We start from the raw sequence: 19191 nt of genomic DNA, 5'->3' as shown, positions 1-19191 counted from the left end.
TATATAACAATGTTACTTACTCTGTAACAAACCTAAATCTATGTGTAGCTCTCACATGCTATCAAACAAAAACAACTTTATAAAATACTTTAAATATGAATAAAATACAAATAAAATCAAGCTAGTATTCCTTTAATGTTGGAGGACATGGGCTCGCTGAAACCTGTTTACTTTTCCAAACCAGGTTTCGATACTGAGTGCTGCAGTTAGGTCCTTTGAGTTTGTTATCCCTACCATTAGCTTTATGATAAAACTTTGCTGCTCATTTTTCTCTACTTGAACTAACCTTTATTCATAAGGCACCTTGGTCTCCATATTGTGTGACAGTCATTTTTGTAATAATAATAATGGCTAATATTTACGGAGTGTGAGCTATTGGGCAGACACTGTTTTAAATGCATTGGTTACATTTTTCATTTAATACAAGTCTATGAATGAGGTACTGTTATTAGCCTCACTTTACAGGAGGGGAAGTTGAGGCACCAGAGCGATTAATTTGTCCAATGTCACAAAGCTAGTAGATAGGGAAGCTAAACTAAGCAGTCTGACTCCATTCTCTTAACTATTTGGTTATACATATTGCTCCCTTATCATCAGCACAGCTTTATTAAATTTTGACAATTGAAGTGATATTTTGGCAATAGTCTGAGAGCGTAAACGGTCATAAAGGCAACACCAAAATCACATAGCAACACCCAGATGGATATTATGTTCATACATGTTTTGTATCATAGAAATGAAAACACAAATTTAAAAAATTCTGGCAGCCCTGGCCAGTGTGGCTCAGTTGAGTGTCATCCTGTGCACCGAAAGGTCGCCGGGTCAGTTCCTGGTCAGAGCGTGTGCCCAGGTTGGGGTTTGTGTGGGAGTCAGCTGATCGATGTTAATAAATAAATTATTGTAGATAGTTCATAGTGTCCTAAAATAACAAATACAATGAGATAAGAAAACAAAACCAAAAACAATTTTTTTAAATAGAAACTAAATTAATAAATACAGTGAGAAACCTTGATATGGAAGTCCCTTGCAAGGATTTAAAACAAAACTTTATATCTATTTATAATAATAAAAGGGTAATATGCTAATTAGACTGGACGTCCTTCCAGACAACCTTCCAATCGAAGCCAGGGCTTCGAAGGAAGCCTGGGTCCCGGGTGCCAGAGGGAAGCCGGTGCCAGCAGCCAGGGGAAGGAAGGCCTACTCTTGCACGAATATTATGCATCGGGCCTCTAGTATATATTTATTTCAGAGATGAAGGGAGAGGGAAAGAGAGAGAAAAACATCAATGATGAGAGAGAATCATGGATCGCTGCCTCCTGCATGGTCCCTACCAGGGAATGAGCCCGCATCCTGGGCATATGCCCTTGCCCGGACTCAAATTCTTCAGTCCGCAGGCCGACGCTGTAGTCACTGAGTCAAACCGGCTAGGGCGAAACAAACAAAACTTTTATTGTAGAAGACATTCAATCATTCATTCAAGTCTCTATAAAAATGATGGTATTTATTGGACTACCAACTTCTCTGAAAGGAAATAAGCTTGAATTATAGAAAGAAACGTTTACAAAGTAGCATTACCTTTTGACAATAAAAGCAGGTAAGGTTGTGGCCATGGAGCGTCCCGTTACCTTATGCCTGCCATTGTCCACCTTTTCCCAAGAGGTGATGGGGATGAGATGGACTGTTTTGTAATAAATCACATGAAGGTACCAACAAAAAGGATACGCCTGTGAAGAAAGCTAAATAAGAATCAGAAAAGAAATCAGTGCAGAGTATAGTAATAATCCGGGTAAATACGGTTACTTTAGCTAAATATTAAAATGAGCTATAAACTTATCAGCAGAAAGGTAAATACAGTGACTTTGTATACTTTTCAATGTCTGCTGAAGAGCAGCATACCAGGTTCCAGTTTTGAAACCAAAGGTTAATTTACGTTTGAGTACACTCTGGTAGTGACCTTGAATAAGTTGCTACCTCTTAGTTCTCTTTTCTGTTAAATAAGGATGCATCACATATCTCTAGTACTTACCTGATAACACTGCCCAGATTCCTCCTCCAGGAATGAGACATGAGTCAGTCCCCCCAGCTGCTTGGCGCGCTGATTGATGGTGGCTTCTGGTTGGATTCCTCCGGGGAATTTCTCTTTGCCCGAGGGAGCTGTCTTCCCCAAGGTTAGGCTCCCTGCCCTGGGGCAGCCGGAGTCCACTGACTGGTCAGTGCTGAAATGCAAAGGCGCGGCCTCCCTGCCTCAGTTCAGCTCAGCTCTGAAGGGTCATCGAAGTTCCGTACCTCACTCTGGGATTAACTAAAGCCTCTGTTCCAACTTCAGCTTCTCTGCCCAGTGCCGCTGCTCCCGGGTCTCACAAGTAAACCTCCTGCACACAGTCTCCTCAGAGTGTTTTCTGGGACCCTCTCTTTTAGCTTTATTATAAAAATGGGGAATAATAAGTTTACACTGTTTAGCCCCAGTCTCAGCACACAGTAGGCACTGAGAAAAATAGTAATTAATGATTTACTTTCATCACATGGGACATTGAGCTGTATATGGAAAATGTTTGATTTTTGTAGAAGTACAGACATTGTTTTCATATGGCCATTGCTTTTAGCAATCCTCATAAAGATAAGAATAAAATATTACAATGCTACCAAATGAGCTATAAAAAGTATGATGGACCTGGTCTAGTTGGAGCATCATCCCATACACCTAGAGGTAGCCGGTTTGATTCCCGGTCGGGAGCAAATAGAGGAGCAACCGATGGATGTTTCTCACATCAATGATTCTCTCTCTCTCTCTCTCTCTCTCTCTCTCTCTCTCTCTCTCTCTCTCTCTCTCTCTCCCTCACTCTCTCATCAATGAATATGTTCTCGGGTGAAGATTTTAAAAAAACCATGTATAATAATTACTTGAATTTCTAACAACTTTCTAAATAAGTTCAGGTTGCCCAAGAATAAGTGTATAAACTTAAAACATGCTTATTTTCAGGTTTTCCTAGGAAGGGTATGTGTCACATGTGTTCTTTTCACACACTTATGACCTGTAGTTTATATCGTGTAAATGCAAAAAAAAAACCCACACTTTTTGAAGTAATTCAATATTTGCCCTTTTTTAAAAAACACACAATTGACTGAATCTTGACTTAATGCTTTTCCCTAGATATCTTAATGGAGGGAACCATCTTTATGAAACCTTAATTTTTACATGATTTTATCCGTGTCAAGATGATTTTTTTCACAAACAACACTTTAAAATTTACTAATGAAAAAATATGTATTATAGGTTATTTTTGCATTATAGATGGTAGGGGTTTTTTGTTGTTGTTGTTTTGTTTTAATATATTTTTTGATTGATTTCAAAGAGGAAGGGAGAGGGAGAGAGAAACATCAATGATGAGAGAGAATCATTGCTCTGCTGCCTCTTGCACACCCCACACTGGGGATCGAGCCCGCAACCCGGGCATGTGCCCTCTCTGGGAATCGAACCGTGGCCTCCTGGTGCATAGGTCAGCCCTCATCCGCTGGGCTAGATAGTAATTTTTAGCGTCATCAAAGGTCAGGTCATTGGCGTCAGTTCAACACCAACAGGAATTCCAGTTTGGATGCAGTGAAGAAGGAAACTTTATTTAGTGCAAACAGCTCAATTGTGACACAGCATGTCTGTGAAACTAGTACTGCTGTTAGGAGGCCCTGAGGCAAGGCTCCTGTCCAGCTAGACAGCTCTGCTCTGCTCCTTGCTGGTCTGCTCTGTATGCCTGCCTAGTCTGCTCCAGAGAGGTCTTTGGTGTTTCAGCCAAGGACGGCAGTCTTAAGTAGAAAGGGAAAGTGTACTTCCAGAACCAGAGGTGAGCTGACTTATAGAGACAGAAGTCCCTGATTGGTCGGTCCTCATGCAAATTAGGACTCTTTAAATCCTCACAGTTTGATTGGTCCAAAGGACGTTGTCCTGATTGGTCAGAATGGAGCCCCCTCTGATTTACGAAGAAGCTGATGGGGATATAGCTGCTTATCTCTAATTAGGTGGAGCTGGTCTCAGTCCTGTTGGTTGAAATAGGATTCCAAGGACTCCTTCATAAAGGCTGGCTCAGATGGCAGGAACACAGTGCAGGCAAGCCTTTCTGTGAAGGATGCAGGCAGCTTAGCGCAGGCTTCTCCCTCAGGCCCTGTATAGAAATGGCTGCTAGGCTCTGTTTTCTTTCTTTTTTAAAAATGTATTTGAGGTGGGGAGGTGAAGGGAGAGAGAGAGAGACGGAGAGAGACCACTTATTTGTGCATTCATTGATTGGTTGCTTCTCATATGTGCCCTGACCAGAGACCGAACCTGGAGCTTTGGTGTATCCAGATGACACTCTAACCAATTGAGCTACCTGGCCAGGATCTGTTTTGCTAAGTGGTTTACTACTTTAAAGTTACCTTAATTCAGCCCAAGCAGTGTAGCTCAGTGGTTGAACCAGGTGGTCACGGTTCAATTTCTGGTCGGGACACATGCCAGGGTTGTGGACTCGATTCCCAATAGGGGGTGTGCAGGAGGCAGCTAAGTAATGATTCTCTCTTATCATTGATGTTTCTATCTCTCTCTTCCTCTCTGAAATCAATAAAAAATATTTTTAAAAAGTTACAGTAATTCATTTACTTAATAAATATATTGAACAGTCCTTATCTTTTTTAAAATATATTTTATTGATTTTTTACAGAGAGGAAGAGAGAGGGATAGAGAGTCAGAAACATCGATGAGAGAGAAACATCGATCAGCTGCCTCTTGCACACCCCCTACTGGGCATGTGCCCACAACCAAGGTACATGCCCTTGACCGGAATCGAACCTGGGACCCTTGATTCCACAGGTTGACGCTCTATCCACTGAGCCAAACCGGTTTCGGCTTGAACAGTCCTTATCTGATAGGTCCTATTCTGGGCTCAGAGAAACTGAACAGGCAGACATAATTTCTTCCTCATGGAGCTCACAATCCAGAGGAAACATCAACATTTTGTGGGTGGCACTTGGTAATTTATATATATACTAGAGGCCTGGTGCACGAAATTTGTGCACTTGGGGGTGGGCGGTCTCCCAGCCTGGCCTGTGCCCTCTCACAGTGTGGGAGCCCCTCGATCGATCACCCCAAAGAGGTAGGCCCCACCCACCCATCCGGAGCTCCTCGATGGATTGCCCCGAAGAGGTAGGCCGGAACTGCAGGTCCCGCCTCCATGCCACACGTGCAGCATCAAGTCCCCGCCCACCCACGCGCGGCTCACCACACATGCAGCCCCACCCACCCGTGTGCGCTTGCTGCGCACGCAGCTTCCTGGTAATGGATTGTGATGTGTGAGGGCATCACGGCTTGATGGCGTGAGGGCGTGATGACCATTTGCAAATTAGCTCTTTATTATATAGGATATATTTTTTAATTGATTTCAGAGAGGAAGGGAGAGGGATAGAGAGATGGAAACATCAGAGATGAGAGAGAATCATTGATGAGCTACCTCCTGCATGCCCCCCACTGGGGATTGAGCCCGCAACCCCAGTATGTGCCCTGACCAGGAACCGAATTGTGACCTCCTGGTTCATAGATTGACGCTCAACCACTGAGCCACGCCGGTCAGGCAGCACCTGGTAGTTTTTATATGCCAGGTCTCTTTTGAAGGAATACTTATTTGAAGGTCTTGGGGCCTTGGATCCTCATTGGACTAGGTGATCTCTAAGGTTTTTTCCATTTTAGAACTTCCATATATTTTGGAAGTTGGAAACTGGTTTGTCATTAGAGCCTTAGGCAGCTCCAACAACCCCTGGTCAATCAGTATATTATAGAAAGATTTTTTTAAAATATATTTTTATTGATTTTAGAGAGGAAGGAGAGGGAGAGACTGATAGAAACATTAGTGATGAGAGAGAATCATTGATCGGCTGCCTCCTGCATGCCCCCCACTGGGGATCGAGCCCACAACTCAGGCATGTGCCCTGACCGGGAATCAAACAGTGACCTCCTGGTTCATAGGTCAACACTCAACCACTGAGCCATGCCAGCCGGGCTATTATAGAAAGCTTTGTAAGAGATATTTGGCAAGGATAGGAACACAGATAATGAATGAATAGTATTAAATGCTCGGGAAAATCAAATGAGCTAAGGACTAAATTTGAGGACCATTTTTTCTTAACAATTAAGAAGACATTCCTGACCATGATATGAAGTTTCAATGGAATAATCCCATTGGGTTAAGGGTGGAATAAGTGTAGGTGTTGCCTAATTCTTTGAGACCCCTTTAGTGTTAAAATGGGAAGATGTTAAAGCTTGGCCGTTGTGACTACTAAGACTTAATTTCATGTCCGTACTTGTTTCTAGATATGTGAATGTCCGTTTTAAGTTGTTATCTTGGGAGATTTATCTAGCATCGATATTGATGTTAATCAGATACTGAATGCTCCAGTACGATGTGATACAGTCGGAACAGGTAACCAGCATAACTCTGAGTTATTTAGTATTGCTTAACTGCCACTTCAGAAAAAGATTTCTTTCCCAGGAAATAGAAAAAGTACTATATTTTGTTAAAGAGTAAGTTGATTACCTTGTATGCTTCTTTTAAGAAACAGGAGAATTTGGATAACTTACCTCTTAAAGGAAATATTAATGGTGCTTTATTTAAATGAGCAGAATAGTGAGTAAGGTGGGTAAATTGTACTTAAACTGGATGTCCCAATTCTTAGAATCTCTTGTAAACTGTAAGACTTGAATGAAACCTACCTTATCTTAGGATTTCTGGCTACTTCCTGTTACATTCTTTTATGGAGGAAACAATCACATACAGAGCTGTTTTGTTTTGTTTTTAAAATATATTTTTATTGATTTCAGAGAGGATGGGAGAGAGAGAGAGAAACATCAATGATGAGAGAGAATCATTGACTGGCTGCCTCCTGCACACCCCCTACTGGGGATCGAGCCTGCAACCCAGGCATGTGCCCTTGACTGGAATCGAACCCGTGACCCTTCAGTCCGCAGGCCGACGCTCTATCCACTGAGCCAAGCCGGCCAGGGCCAAAGCAGTTTTTTAACACGAGGTTCTTGTATGGGCTCTTCACAGAGTCCATGTTCCCCTTGAAATTGTCTTGTATGTATTTTTTTCTGGGGAGGAAATCTATGACTCAAAACAGTAAGACTCTCTGCTCTGGAGAGGAAAAGGAAAAGGAAAATTTAAGAATAGTTCTTTCATTTGCCAAAACGTCCTATGTTTCCCTAAGAACTATGGGAGTGTGAAACAAGAACTGTATTTTTGTGGGTGTGCTTTTTTTGGGGGGAAGAGGTGTTTGGTTGGTTTTAAAGGATTTGGATGATGTGGCAAGTCCGTTTGCCAGATTTTCCTGTATGAAATCCTAAGAAAATAGAAGTTCTGCTGGCCCCAGGTGGATGGAGTGTGGCCTTAGATGATGCCCTAATCATTAGTTACGTCTCGATAGATAGATAGATACAGAAATTCATACTATATTCTTAATATCCCTCTTACTGTGCACAGAAATGTTTCTTTACTTGCAGGTTTTTTTCCTTTCCTACCTTTGTACTCACAGTCAGAAAATAAAACTAATTAAATAAATGTTGAGCCTTAAAGATTTTGAATGAACTCGGTGCTGTTGTTTTTTTGCCTCAATTAACTAAGAGTAACTAGTTACAATAAAATGGTAATTAAGTTTAAAGGAAGAAGATAGATCTGTTTCACAGAGACTTTTTTGCTCCAAATTACACATCTGCGTAGGCAGAGGAATTGTTCTCAACACTTTGATAATCAGTCACTGGAGACTTGCTCCCAGTAATTTCCCCCATTTCCGGTGGGATATAATATATGATTTTTAAGACTTTGTTTGCACATACAGTAAGTGTATTCTTTACTTAATCTGTTGGGTTAAAAGGACCTCCAATGTGTCATAGTTAGTTGGCAGACAGTTAAGGTAAACTATGTAACCCACTTCTGGAATGGCCAGTTTGGCAGCTAATTTGGAAATCTGTTTCACTGCTTGTTTTTTCTTATAACATTGTTTCCTGCTGTTACAACCAAGCTGTCCTCCCACGGTTGGACTTGAGTTTTCATCTGACATCTCAGACTACACAATACGTGTATACGGCTATTGTGCCCATTGCTCCCCCTCCCTGTTGTATGCCGTCCCCCCGCAGTCAGTTCTGTTAGAACAGTGGTTTTGTCATGGTGCTTACTTTATGATGGAATGAAATGGGGTACATTTTGAGAAAACGATGGAGCCAGTAGCATCATTAGTTGGCATATGCCCCTACGATTGGCTTAGCTTGCTTCCCACCTTGCCGTACCACGGAAGAATTCAATTCTTCCCACTTCCTGGCAGTCAAAGGAGGAATTGGAGGACCCCGAGGCAAAAGAAACATTATCTGTATCCCCAAAGTAGCTTCTGTGATGGCAGAAAGGGCTTTGATGAAACCACTGGCCCTACTGAGCGATCTTATTTTCCAAGCCTTTCGTTATATTATTTGCCCTTTTCTGAACTCTACAATTTCCCTCTCTTGTAGCTGGTTCGATGCCCAGAACTGAATGCTGTGCTCCAGCTGTGGCCTCACCGGTGCTGAATAGAGAGGAAGAGCCACCTTCATAGCTTACATGTGATTCCTCTGCTTATACAACCCAATACTGGATTTACTTACTTTGGCAAGATAGCTGCATTGTGCGCTGTATTGAATGTTCCGTGTACTGTAACCCTGGGTCTCTCTCTGCATTGCTGCGTTAAACCCCCCAACCCCACCCATCTCAAACCCCTGCCTTCGTTTACCTGCCCTCCCCCCACCCCCGTAGACCCCCCTTACATTCATCCACAATGAATGTCATCTTTATTCTCTCGTTTCTTTTCCGTCTAATCTTAAACTTGGGCAAAGCTTTCCCTCTGTCTATAAATTGTCGGTTGTCAGCCTTCTTATTTGTCTCCCTGCTTTGGTAATGGGACACCTTCCAAGTCTTTCCTCTGGTCCTCTTCCTCCTGTGGTCATTGTACAGTTGGCACGGGGGACTTAGTGAGCATTCGCCTGGCATTGCTTCGCGATCAAATACCTGGGAAGTCCTCTGGTTTGACCACCACCGACTCAAGTTGTTACCTACACTCTCGGGCCTCCGTTCAGGTTTCCTTAACTCCTCCTGACCTCCCTCCCTGTGGCCTCATTCAAGATGCCCCGTATCTCACAGCTCTTCCCCAGGGAGGGGCCCGGAGGCTTGTTTACCATGGAAATTTCTAACAACAAGGAAAGCGTTCTTCTTAATTGTGAATAGAATGGTCTTTCATAATTTTAAGCAAATTCTTCCCTCCCCCCCCCCAAGATATTCGTGTTGTTGTGTGTTTTTTAATGCTAGAGCTTTAAAAAAAATAGAACTTAAATCACTATAAATTTCTCAGAGGAGTGAGGTAAAGGAAGAAGGAAGGGAAGCAAGGCGATGGATTGTTCTGAGCAGGAAACAGGAACTGGCTCTCCAGGAAAAGCTAAGGCGAGGTCCTCGCTGTGTCTGGTGCAGCTGTCAGAAATGGGAGGCGAGACTGTTTTTTCTAGATTCTGGAGCACTGTCTTCACTTTAGACTTAGAGCTGGTGTTTCAGCTGGTCTGTGTGGGACTCCAGACACAGTGGTTTAAGTGCATGCTTTGGTTAACGGTTGAGAGTGTGGAAGGTGTAACCTGTCTGATTTATGGGAGATAAGGATTGGTGAGGACACCTCCATGTGTCCCTTTTGACTCATTTCTAAATCCCTCTGGTTTCTTACAGTAGCCATCAAGCTGAAGTTTGAGCTCTTACTTTTTTTTTCTATGCCCTATTTCAACAGCTTCTCCTTAGATCTGTCATCTTTGCTGAACCTAGAAGATACCTCATATGTATTTATGGTTTGAGAGTTAAAATCAATTTGGAAATCTTTTTAACATTTCAGTACATCAAATTTTATCATAACGATTGAGGATCACCAAGCATTTTTCCTTCAGACCCTACCAGTCGTTTTACATACCAGCATATTAACTATTAAAGTGTATTTCACAAGTACAATGCATCATCTGACTGAGCTTCCCCATCTAAGACCATTAGATATGGCTGGTTTTCTTATTCACCGTCACATAGTGAATGTAAGCTCACTTTGGAGGTTTCAAAGAAAGTGAATCTTCCCTGTGGTTTTTCACTAGAGGGTCGGCAATCGGTGGCTTTGTTTATGCCCAGGTCACAGCCCGATAAGCGTGCTCCTTTCTTCAAAGGAGCATCAGTTGTGTTTCCCGGCTTCGGAACTCGCCCTCAGTGACAGCCAGCTGGCCCCTTTCTCGTGCCGGGCGCTTTTCTCAGGCCGCCAGGCGGTGGTGGCGCGGCTCCCACGTCCATTTATGGCCCTGGAGGGTGAGAGGGACCCGGCCGGGACTCTCCATGTACGGTCCTTGAGGAGTCCAAAAGCGTGGTTGGGGTGTTCTTGGAGGCAGCAACTAGACATTGCGAGATAAAAATAAATTGGCAGGAGATGTTTGCAATTCCAGTTCCAGTGTCTGCCAGGAGGGCAGAGAGCACGGGGGAGAGCAGAGAGTCCACGGAGCTCTGGGAGGCATCTGTCTCCTTCCCCCGTGACACTCCCCCAGCTCGCTTGTGCTCTTAGAGCGTTTGAGCTGCCTTCTTGTGTGACCATCCCTTATGAAGAGAAAGCTCCGTCCTGTGAGGCATCAGTGGAGGCACCAGAAGCGATCTCGAGAGAGGAAGAGGGAGGAAGGTGCTCGTGCAGGGGGCAGGCTGGCTGGTTTGGGGACAGGGTGATGCTGACCACCACTCTGTCTGTGTCTGAGGAATATCGTCCTAAGTGTCATGCTCTTATTGTTCCTCCTGCCCACCTGGGTTTCTGGCATCAAGAGGAGATCTGCCAAGTATCTTACGGAGTGTCTTGTGGTTTGTCAGCTGCGATTTAGAGACACTGAACTTTCATGGAGGTTCTGTCAAGGTTTCTGAGTTGTTTTAGTTTGGTGAGAACAGGTGATGTGTTGGCTTATGGGACGTCGCCTCACATTTAGGAGACATTTATGGTCTGGCAAGTGCACGTACGGAAGTCTGAGGTGAACTGCTTTTGCGCAGGCGTGTTAGAAAGTATTTGGGAGCCACCAGAGGAAAAGGGTCTTGTCTCAAGGAAACTCCCAGAGTGAAACCCAGTCCAGTAGAAGGAACCTGGAGGCAGAGGTGGGATAGAGACTGAGAACAACTAAACCAAATTTGGAAGCTGGGACCAAGTCTTTGATTTAGCTTTTGCAATATTGTTCAACCAAGGAAACTGAGCTAATAATATGAACTATGCCTTAGAAGACCCTGAAGAAAATGGAAGGGTTGTGTAAGATAATAAAGTCATCCAGGTTTTACATGTGGACTTGCAGAATGGTATTTATATGCTGTGCGTTAAAAGGCAGAAAGATAAATGAAATAACACCCCTCTCCCTCACTTTCCCCCAAAAAAGGAAATTAGCGGCTTCATTTGTTGGTTTGTTTGGCTGGCAGTTTGAGTTGATGGAATAGACTAGTCTTATTGGCTGATTTTTAGATGTAGGTATATTGTTTCTTGATAGTGGATGTTTGAGACTGGGAATCGGTAGCATTATTGATTTGACCTCTCTCAAATTTTAGCAACTTCCCCAAAGACAGAGTTAGTGAGGAATATGGACTATCTGAGTAATATGGCTCCCTAGTCGATTCATTTAGGGGATTGTTTGTACCCTGTATTCCTTCTTAAGAGTAAGGAAGGTAATATTCTTTGCTTCAGGGAACTCTCCTTTCTGTCCTCCCTCCCTCACTTTTTCCCAATTCTGGCCCCAAAGCAGCTCTATCTCTTCTGTGGCAGGTGTGCATCCTATTGGCTGGCTGGTATTTCTTGTTTTCTTTTTTTTTTTTTTTTCTTATTCTTTTTAAGTGGGGGAGGGGGTATAAAAATATGTGTATGGGGTACATGCAATAATGTTGTAATGATTTTTGTTTAATGGATAATTAATTGCAAAGTAATTGTTTGAATGATAACATGTTTGAGTAAATGCTAAATTAGTATTTTTTTTTCTAATATAATAATGAATTTGAAATCTAGCATTCCTGTAACAATGTGTCTCTGTTTGTCTGTCTGTGTCTGTCTAATAGTAATTAATATCTGTGGTCCGTGCCTGGAAGAGGAAGGACAGCTTTAAAGGAATAACAAAAGACTTTGTGTCTTAGACCCTTCGCAGGTGTTACAGTCGGGTGAAAGAACATGGTGTTGGGAAAAGAAAGAGCAGTTACACATTTGAACAGTTGGAACAGGTGTTTGGTCAGGGAGGATGGGATGCTCAGCCCTGCCAGCCTGTACTTATTAACAGTAGTGGCTTGTACCAGGAGCTGGAGTCAGATGGCAGCACTATGGAGGAGTATTCACAGGAGGACTGGGGAAACCACAGTCAGGATCTCCATGGCTACCCAACAGATCAGGAATTGGGTAAGAAAGCCGACGTATCTGCTACTCGTCTGTGTCTGTGTGTGTGGGTATATATACCTTTATATGTGCACCGGGACTGGTACTGTCCCTACTGGCAGCACGAGGCATGAAGCCCGTTTATCTGGGGCACTTTGGGCGGCCTTGATTTAGCCTTAAACTGCCAGCAAGTGCTTGGTGTTGGTGATTTGGGTACCAGCAAACATCCTAAATCCACAGAAGAATTCCTCATTCTGAGCTGCCCAGGAAGCTGGGTGACAGAATCCTATGCCGTTTGGAATATCCTGCGCCTCTTCGTTCTGCGGTGCCTGCCACGGGTACTGGCTCTTGGCTCGGCTGCTATAGAGGAACTACCTTTTTCCCTTTTCTGTTTGTGATTTGGAAATGGTCCCCTCCCAGACTTCGGTCTGAACAAAATATGAAGGGAAGCCTCGGTTTATCTCAAAAAGGGCTCATATTTGAGCTTGATAAAGTCATATTCCTTCAAATTTCACAAAGGATTCCAACAACAGCTGAAATGATTTACCACAGTCTTAACGTTCAGAATGGAAATGAAACTCCTGGCCATCAAAGCTGAGCTTGTGTGGCCTAATTAAGAGGGTATATGTAAGTTGCTTTTTGTAGTAAATGCTCCAGTTTTGATTTTCGTGATGTGGAAGTCCCTAATCACATTTCTGCTGCAACCATTATAGCTTAATAGCGAGTTGTGTGATGAGTACTCACAAGTAAATGCTGTTACTCCCCAGTGAGAGAGTATAGTAGGATTGGCACTATCGGTGTACTTCTCCAGCTCAAGATAATTAGCATTACTCGATCATCATTCCTGCTGCTAATTCAAAAGAAACAGTATTAAATGCTACTTTGAATTATATGAATGCTGTTTTGTTTGTTTGTTTGTTTAATCTCAAATATTGGAAGTGAGAGGGAGACAAGAAAGAGGCTTATAACTGTAGGATTAACACAATTTAAGAGAGAGACTTTAAGATTGGAAGAATAAGCCCTGGCCTGTGTGGATCGGTTGAGCGTCATCCCATGCACCACGAGGTTACTGGTTGGATTGCCAGTCAGGGCACATGCCCAGTATGGCCTCGATCCCTGGTGGCGGGTGTGCAGGAGGCAGCCCATTGATGTGCTCTCATATCAATGTTTCTCTCTTTCTCCCTCTTCCTTCCTCTCTCTCTAAAAATCAATCAGTTATTCCTTAAATAGAAAGATTGGAAGAATAAACAGGGCAGATGCTAAGCGATTACTATCTCTTCACTTCAAAACAGTAATGAGGTCTGAATTACTTTGACATCCCATAACTCTGGTTTTGCCAGAGAGATTTAAGTCACCCAAATCTTTAGGAAAAAAAATAACATGCGGAATATGTGGATCCTGATATTGGGGAAATAATTCCTCTGTAAAACCTACATAGAAAATCTAAATCTCGCAGAATTATTTTCATTCTTGTTCCTTTAAAAATCATGTTTGCGGAGAAATTAAGCTTTAAGCTCCCAGCTAGAAATCTGCGGGTGACCTTGAAGAATTTTATACTTGTAGAGCTGGTTTCTGATCTTGCATATAAATGTATGCATCTCATTATAAAAGAGTTATATTTATAAATCTGGCATTGGGCAGCCGTTTGAGATTAGAATCAAGTCCTCGAATTGGGATGTGTGGATGAACAGTAAACATATAGCTACTTATCTACATAAATGTATGCCACCGCTTAGGAGAATATAACTTGTTTTGAAAACTTTGCCTTTCAGATGAAATACCTGTCACAAAGAGAACATTAAAAATAAAACAAGAGTCTTCTGAAGAAGCCCAGTAAGTAGACGCTTTCCTTCTCTACAAAGTGTGTTCATCTCGGTTTGATGGGAAGGTTCCCCCTCCGCCATCTCCCTGAGGAAGCACGTCTAGTCATTCTTCCTCACTCCCTTAGCTTAAGCTCTCCAGTGGTTAATCTAAAATGGTGGGAGTTTTACATACAACAGGAAGAAATAAATACGTTACATGAAAAGAAGCCTGTTTGTGGTGTTTGCCTGTGTGTGGATCTGGACACCTGGATGTTTTACTAAGATGGAAAGATGAGTCGCAGGACCCCGAGTTTACCTGATGTTAGGCAAAATGATAGGAGGGCTAGAGGACACGTAAATTTCTTAGGTTACATTTTGGGAACCAAAAAGCACGCTCTTGCCCGGCTGGCATGGCGCAGTGGTTGAATGTCGACCTATGAACCAGGAGGTCACAGCTCGATTCCTAGGCAGGGCACGTGCCCAGGTTGCAGACTCGATCCCCAGTAGGGGGCGAGCAGGAGGCAGTTCATCAATGATTCTCTCTCATCATTGACGTTTCTATCTCTCCCTCTCTCTCTGAAATCAATAAAAATATATTTAAAATAAAATAAAATTATGACATCAAAATACCCCAAAGGAAGGGTAACTTGGATGAGTATTTTACAAAATGAGGCTACCAGTCCAGACCTTCAGAGCCCTATTCTCCAAAGAGGCCATCGTGTCTTTCACTACGATGTCCCATCTCTCCCTTTAACCACTCGGACCTGCAGAGGAAGGTTGGTGTAACTGGGGGTGAACTTAACTTCACAGTATTGGGGTCACCAACCCGAAACCATCCGAACTTTTCCTATGATTGAGGTTTAAAAATCAGGAAATGTGACAGTTCTCAAGGACCGTCTCAACAACTGGGTCTCGTTCTCATTGTGCCCCATAGCTCCGAAGAGCGGGTCTGAGTCTTTAGCCCAGGGAGCTGCAGGCTGATCAGCAGGGCAAGAAACTGAGCAGGCTCTGCAGAAACATTAGCCTGTGCTGCCTCTTCTCCAGGCTCCTCCTCACGGGCTGAGGGCTTTGAGAGGTTCCCAACAGGCAGTTTACGTTCCAGTGCAAGTTTCCTCAGCGCTATTCCCTGCTGAGGACTTAGGCCTGTGATAGTGCCGAGTAAAATCGTTCATTCGTTTGGGTGTTGGATTTCTTTCCCTGTGTGTTGCAGGTGGCATCAGCCTGAAGAGCTGACATAACCTGTAGTAAAATACCATCCTTCATCCATGAGGAAGAGTCACCTATTCTGCTCATTTGTTCAACATATGTATCAAGAACCTTCTGTAGGTCAGGCATTGGGATACATCAGCGAGCAGACAAAATCTTTGCCTTCCATCCCAACTCCTTAGCCTAGTCCTTCTTGAGATCAGTAAAATATTTCCAAAGAGGCCCAGCCGGTGTGGCTCAGTGGTTGAGTATCAACCCATGAACCAGAAGGTCATGGTTCTATTCCTGGGCAGGGCATGGGTTGTGGGCTTGATCCCCAATGTGGGGTGTGCAGAAGGCAGCCAATCATTGATTCTCTCTGATCATTGATGTTTCTGTCTCTCTCTTCCTCTCCCTTCCTTTCTGAAATCAGTAAAGATATATTTTAAAGAATATTTCAAAAGAGGACAAAGAAGGATGGTGTCTCTGAAGTAAGTTTTTTTTTTGGGGGGGGGGTGTTTTTTTAAAGCATTGACCCATGGAGAAACATGGTCCTATATCTTAACCTCCCAAGTAGCACATTATAAATATTGGAAAAGTGGCCAAGTGCCTTTGTGTCCTCGGAGAAGAGGGACAAGTTCCCAGGAACACAGTGATTTCATCTCGATGGCCACTCTGATGCTGAGAAGCTCTCAGGGCACCCTGGAGGGCGGAGGAAAATCCGGGGCAGTGTTTGGCCTCAGGAAGCAGCTGACAGCAAAATATGTCACATCTTTGTCATCTCGCAGAGAAAGTCAAGGAGAGCGAGAGGTCAGACTGAGAATGACTGCATGGGAGATCCCGCAGTGTTAGCTAAAGCTTTTCCCCTGGAAGATTTGAGAATTTAACAGAAGTTCCCAGGGTCTGTCTCCTCTCAAGAAGCTAATAAACTGGCACGTACACCCTCTTTCTTGCACAAATTTGATGGTACATGAGTGGTTGGTTGAGTATTTTTGTAGCTTAAGTCTATCATTGTTGTAGAGGGTAATCGTTGGTTGCTAAGTTAATATTTAACAAACTTCAATCTTCCAGTATCAAAGATTTGCCATACCTGAGAAGCAAACTTGTAATTGCATATCCCCACATATATATGAATCATGGGATATCAGTTACAGTTATATGAGTTCAGCAGCATATGCAGAAAGAATTCCCTGCCTTTGCTGTCATAACTCTGTTAATTATCCAAATCAAAATTTCTTTATGTTTTTTCCCTTTATAAAATATTTTCTAGAACAGTCTCAGTTCATTATCTTGAATTTTTTTGAATCCTCACTCAAGGACATGTTCTTTTATTGATTTTAAAGAAGGAGGAAGAGAGAGAGAGAGAGAGAGAGAGAGAGAGAGAGAGAGAGAGAGAGAGAGAGAGAGAGAGAAAAGAGAGAGAGACATCAATCGGTTGCTTCCCGTACATGCCCCAACTGGGAATCGAACTCTAAACGTAGGTATGTGCCCTAACTGTGAATTGAACCCATCACCTTTTGGTGTACAGGACGACACTACAACCAACTGAGCCACCCAACCAGGGCTCATTATCTTAAATTTTTATCTCTTAAAAGCTAAGCCTAATATGGACCTTCTACATCTGAATTCTCAGATCTTAAATCTGTGTTGAACTAACAGTTCTTTTCAGTTTGGAAGAGGTAATGAATTTCTTCTACAAATAGAAGAAAATGTCATTTTCTTTTTGCAAGCATGTATCGGCCAAAATTATTGCACTTTCAGAATTTCCAACTTTGAAATTAAGATGTTCATTATTTTAAATGATACTGTATACCTTTCTCTTTGGTTGACTTATTGGGATGACACTGTTCAACATGAGCATATAGGTTTCAGGTGTGGGTTTCTATGTTACAAAATCTGTATATTGCACCGTGTGCCCACCATGCAAAGCCAAATCTTCTCCTCTCACTTTATATTAGGACTCCCACCCTCTTCCCTCTGGCAACCAACACACGGCTGTTTGTGTTCATGAGTTTCAGTCTTATATCCCACATATGAGTGAAATCAAACGGTTCTTAGCTTTTTCTGACTGACTTACTTCACTTAGCATAATGTTCTCAAGGTGGATACCTTTCTGAAGACAGCTTTCTTCACTTGCTCTTGGTTAGGTCTGAAGGCCATCATGCGCATTATAATAGCCACTTAAAATAATTCATGATCCTTGGGTTCTGAAGTCCTAGGGTCTTACATATCAATGGTTGCTAAGGTTAATACAGCCAGCCTATCTAAGTAATGGAAGGCAGCTTATCATTCATTCCTAGAAACTTCCTAGGGGAGAGTGTTCTCAGATTTTATTCTATGGTTATCTCAACCTGCCCTGACCCATGTGGAAGCTACTAATCACATGTGTTTATTGAGCCATAATTTCAAATTATAATGAAAAGTACCTCGCTCACACTGGCCACATTCTGAGTGCTGATGCTAGCATAGTGGACAGCACAGATAGGGACTATTTCCATCATTGCAGGAAGTGCTGCTGGACAGTGCTCATCTAGACCCTTGAGGAATTTGATTTTTATTTCTCTTTCTAGGAAGAGAGACATCATGCAGAATATCGTCCAGATTTTGGAATCAGTGCAGTTGAAATGGGAACTGTTTCAGAGCTGGACGGACTTTTCAAGGCTTCATCTTTCTAATAAACTGGCCATCTTCGGGATCGGTTATAACACCCGTTGGAAAGAGGATATCCGCTACCATTATGCTGAGATCAGCTCCCAGGTGCCCCTTGGCAAACGACTCCGGGAGTACTTCAACTCCGAGAAGCCCGAGGGGCGGATCATTATGACCCGTGTGCAGAAAATGAACTGGAAGAACGTTTACTACAAATTCCTGGAGATCACCATTAGTGAGGCCCGGTGCCTGGAGCTGCACATGGAAATTGACTGGATCCCCATTGCCCACTCCAAACCAACTGGTGGCAACGTCGTTCAGTATTTATTGCCAGGAGGCATTCCCAAGAGCCCAGGCCTGTATGCCATCGGCTACGAAGAATGTCTGAAGAGGCCCTCCTCCCCCCACATGGAGCAGAGTTCCCTGGACCCAGGAAAGGAGGGCAGGGTTGACCTGGAAGCCCTTTCCGCACCAGCCTCATTGCAGGTAGAAACAGAACCCACCCGGATCACCTATTGCTACCTCGGGATCGCTGAGGTCAGGACTCTGCAGCAGTGCTTGTTTTTACACTTCCAAGCCAATACCAAAACCTTCAGCAAGGACTGGGTTGGTATTAATGGGTTTTTGTCTCAGAACTGCATTGTGGATCCCGGAGTCTCCCCCAGATCCATCTACATCAAGTTTGTGGAAGTAGAGAGGGATTTCCTTTCCGCTGGCTCTTTAGTCGAGTGCCTGGAAAAAGCCATCGGGTACCGCTTAAAATTTAACAACTGAATGTCATCCTTCATAAGGATTTGGGCTCTTACCTCCCTCTTCTCACTCCCCGCGACCTGACCCAGACTGTCCCTCATCCAGATGCTGCCATCAGACTCTCCATGGAAACTCTTTCCACCACTGGGCCAGTATAACCCTTAAAGGATCACACTAGACTCTGAGCAAACAACACAGACCTCACCTAAAAATGCTCACTTTGAGCAAATGAGATTTACAGCGAACTTGCATGGTGGGTCGACTGTTTTTTAAAAACAAAACATTTTTAAATGGGTATTAGAGCCCTAATATAAACAAACATAGGTACATTCCATATTGGACAAAACTTATACTTTGAGTTTCATATAAAATTGAAAATTTG

The 19191-nt window shown here is 43.2% G+C and overlaps 1 protein-coding gene across 9 annotated transcripts in view; it reads left to right on the top strand.

The window, feature by feature from the left end:
* MSANTD2 (Myb/SANT DNA binding domain containing 2) overlaps nucleotides 1-19191 on the top strand; it is a 34014-nt gene extending 14823 nt beyond the window's left edge. For 2 of the 9 annotated variants that reach the window (XM_079762468.1, XM_079762467.1), the window contains one exon: nucleotides 8513-12334. Coding sequence is in view for 8 of the 9 variants with exons in the window: in XM_079762467.1 (XP_079618593.1) it covers nucleotides 8513-8569 (57 nt within the window). In the remaining variant the exon portion in view is untranslated. Of the gene's footprint in view, nucleotides 12448-14195; nucleotides 14257-17980 lie in introns of those variants that run through there. The other 7 variants (XM_079762464.1, XM_079762466.1, XM_079762461.1 and 4 more) reach the window with 7 other exon arrangements.

This window comes from Cnephaeus nilssonii (assembly GCF_951640355.1).
Source record: "Cnephaeus nilssonii genome assembly, chromosome: 22".
NCBI lineage: Eukaryota > Metazoa > Chordata > Mammalia > Chiroptera > Vespertilionidae > Cnephaeus > Cnephaeus nilssonii.
This window is presented reverse-complemented; position numbering and strand designations above follow the sequence as displayed.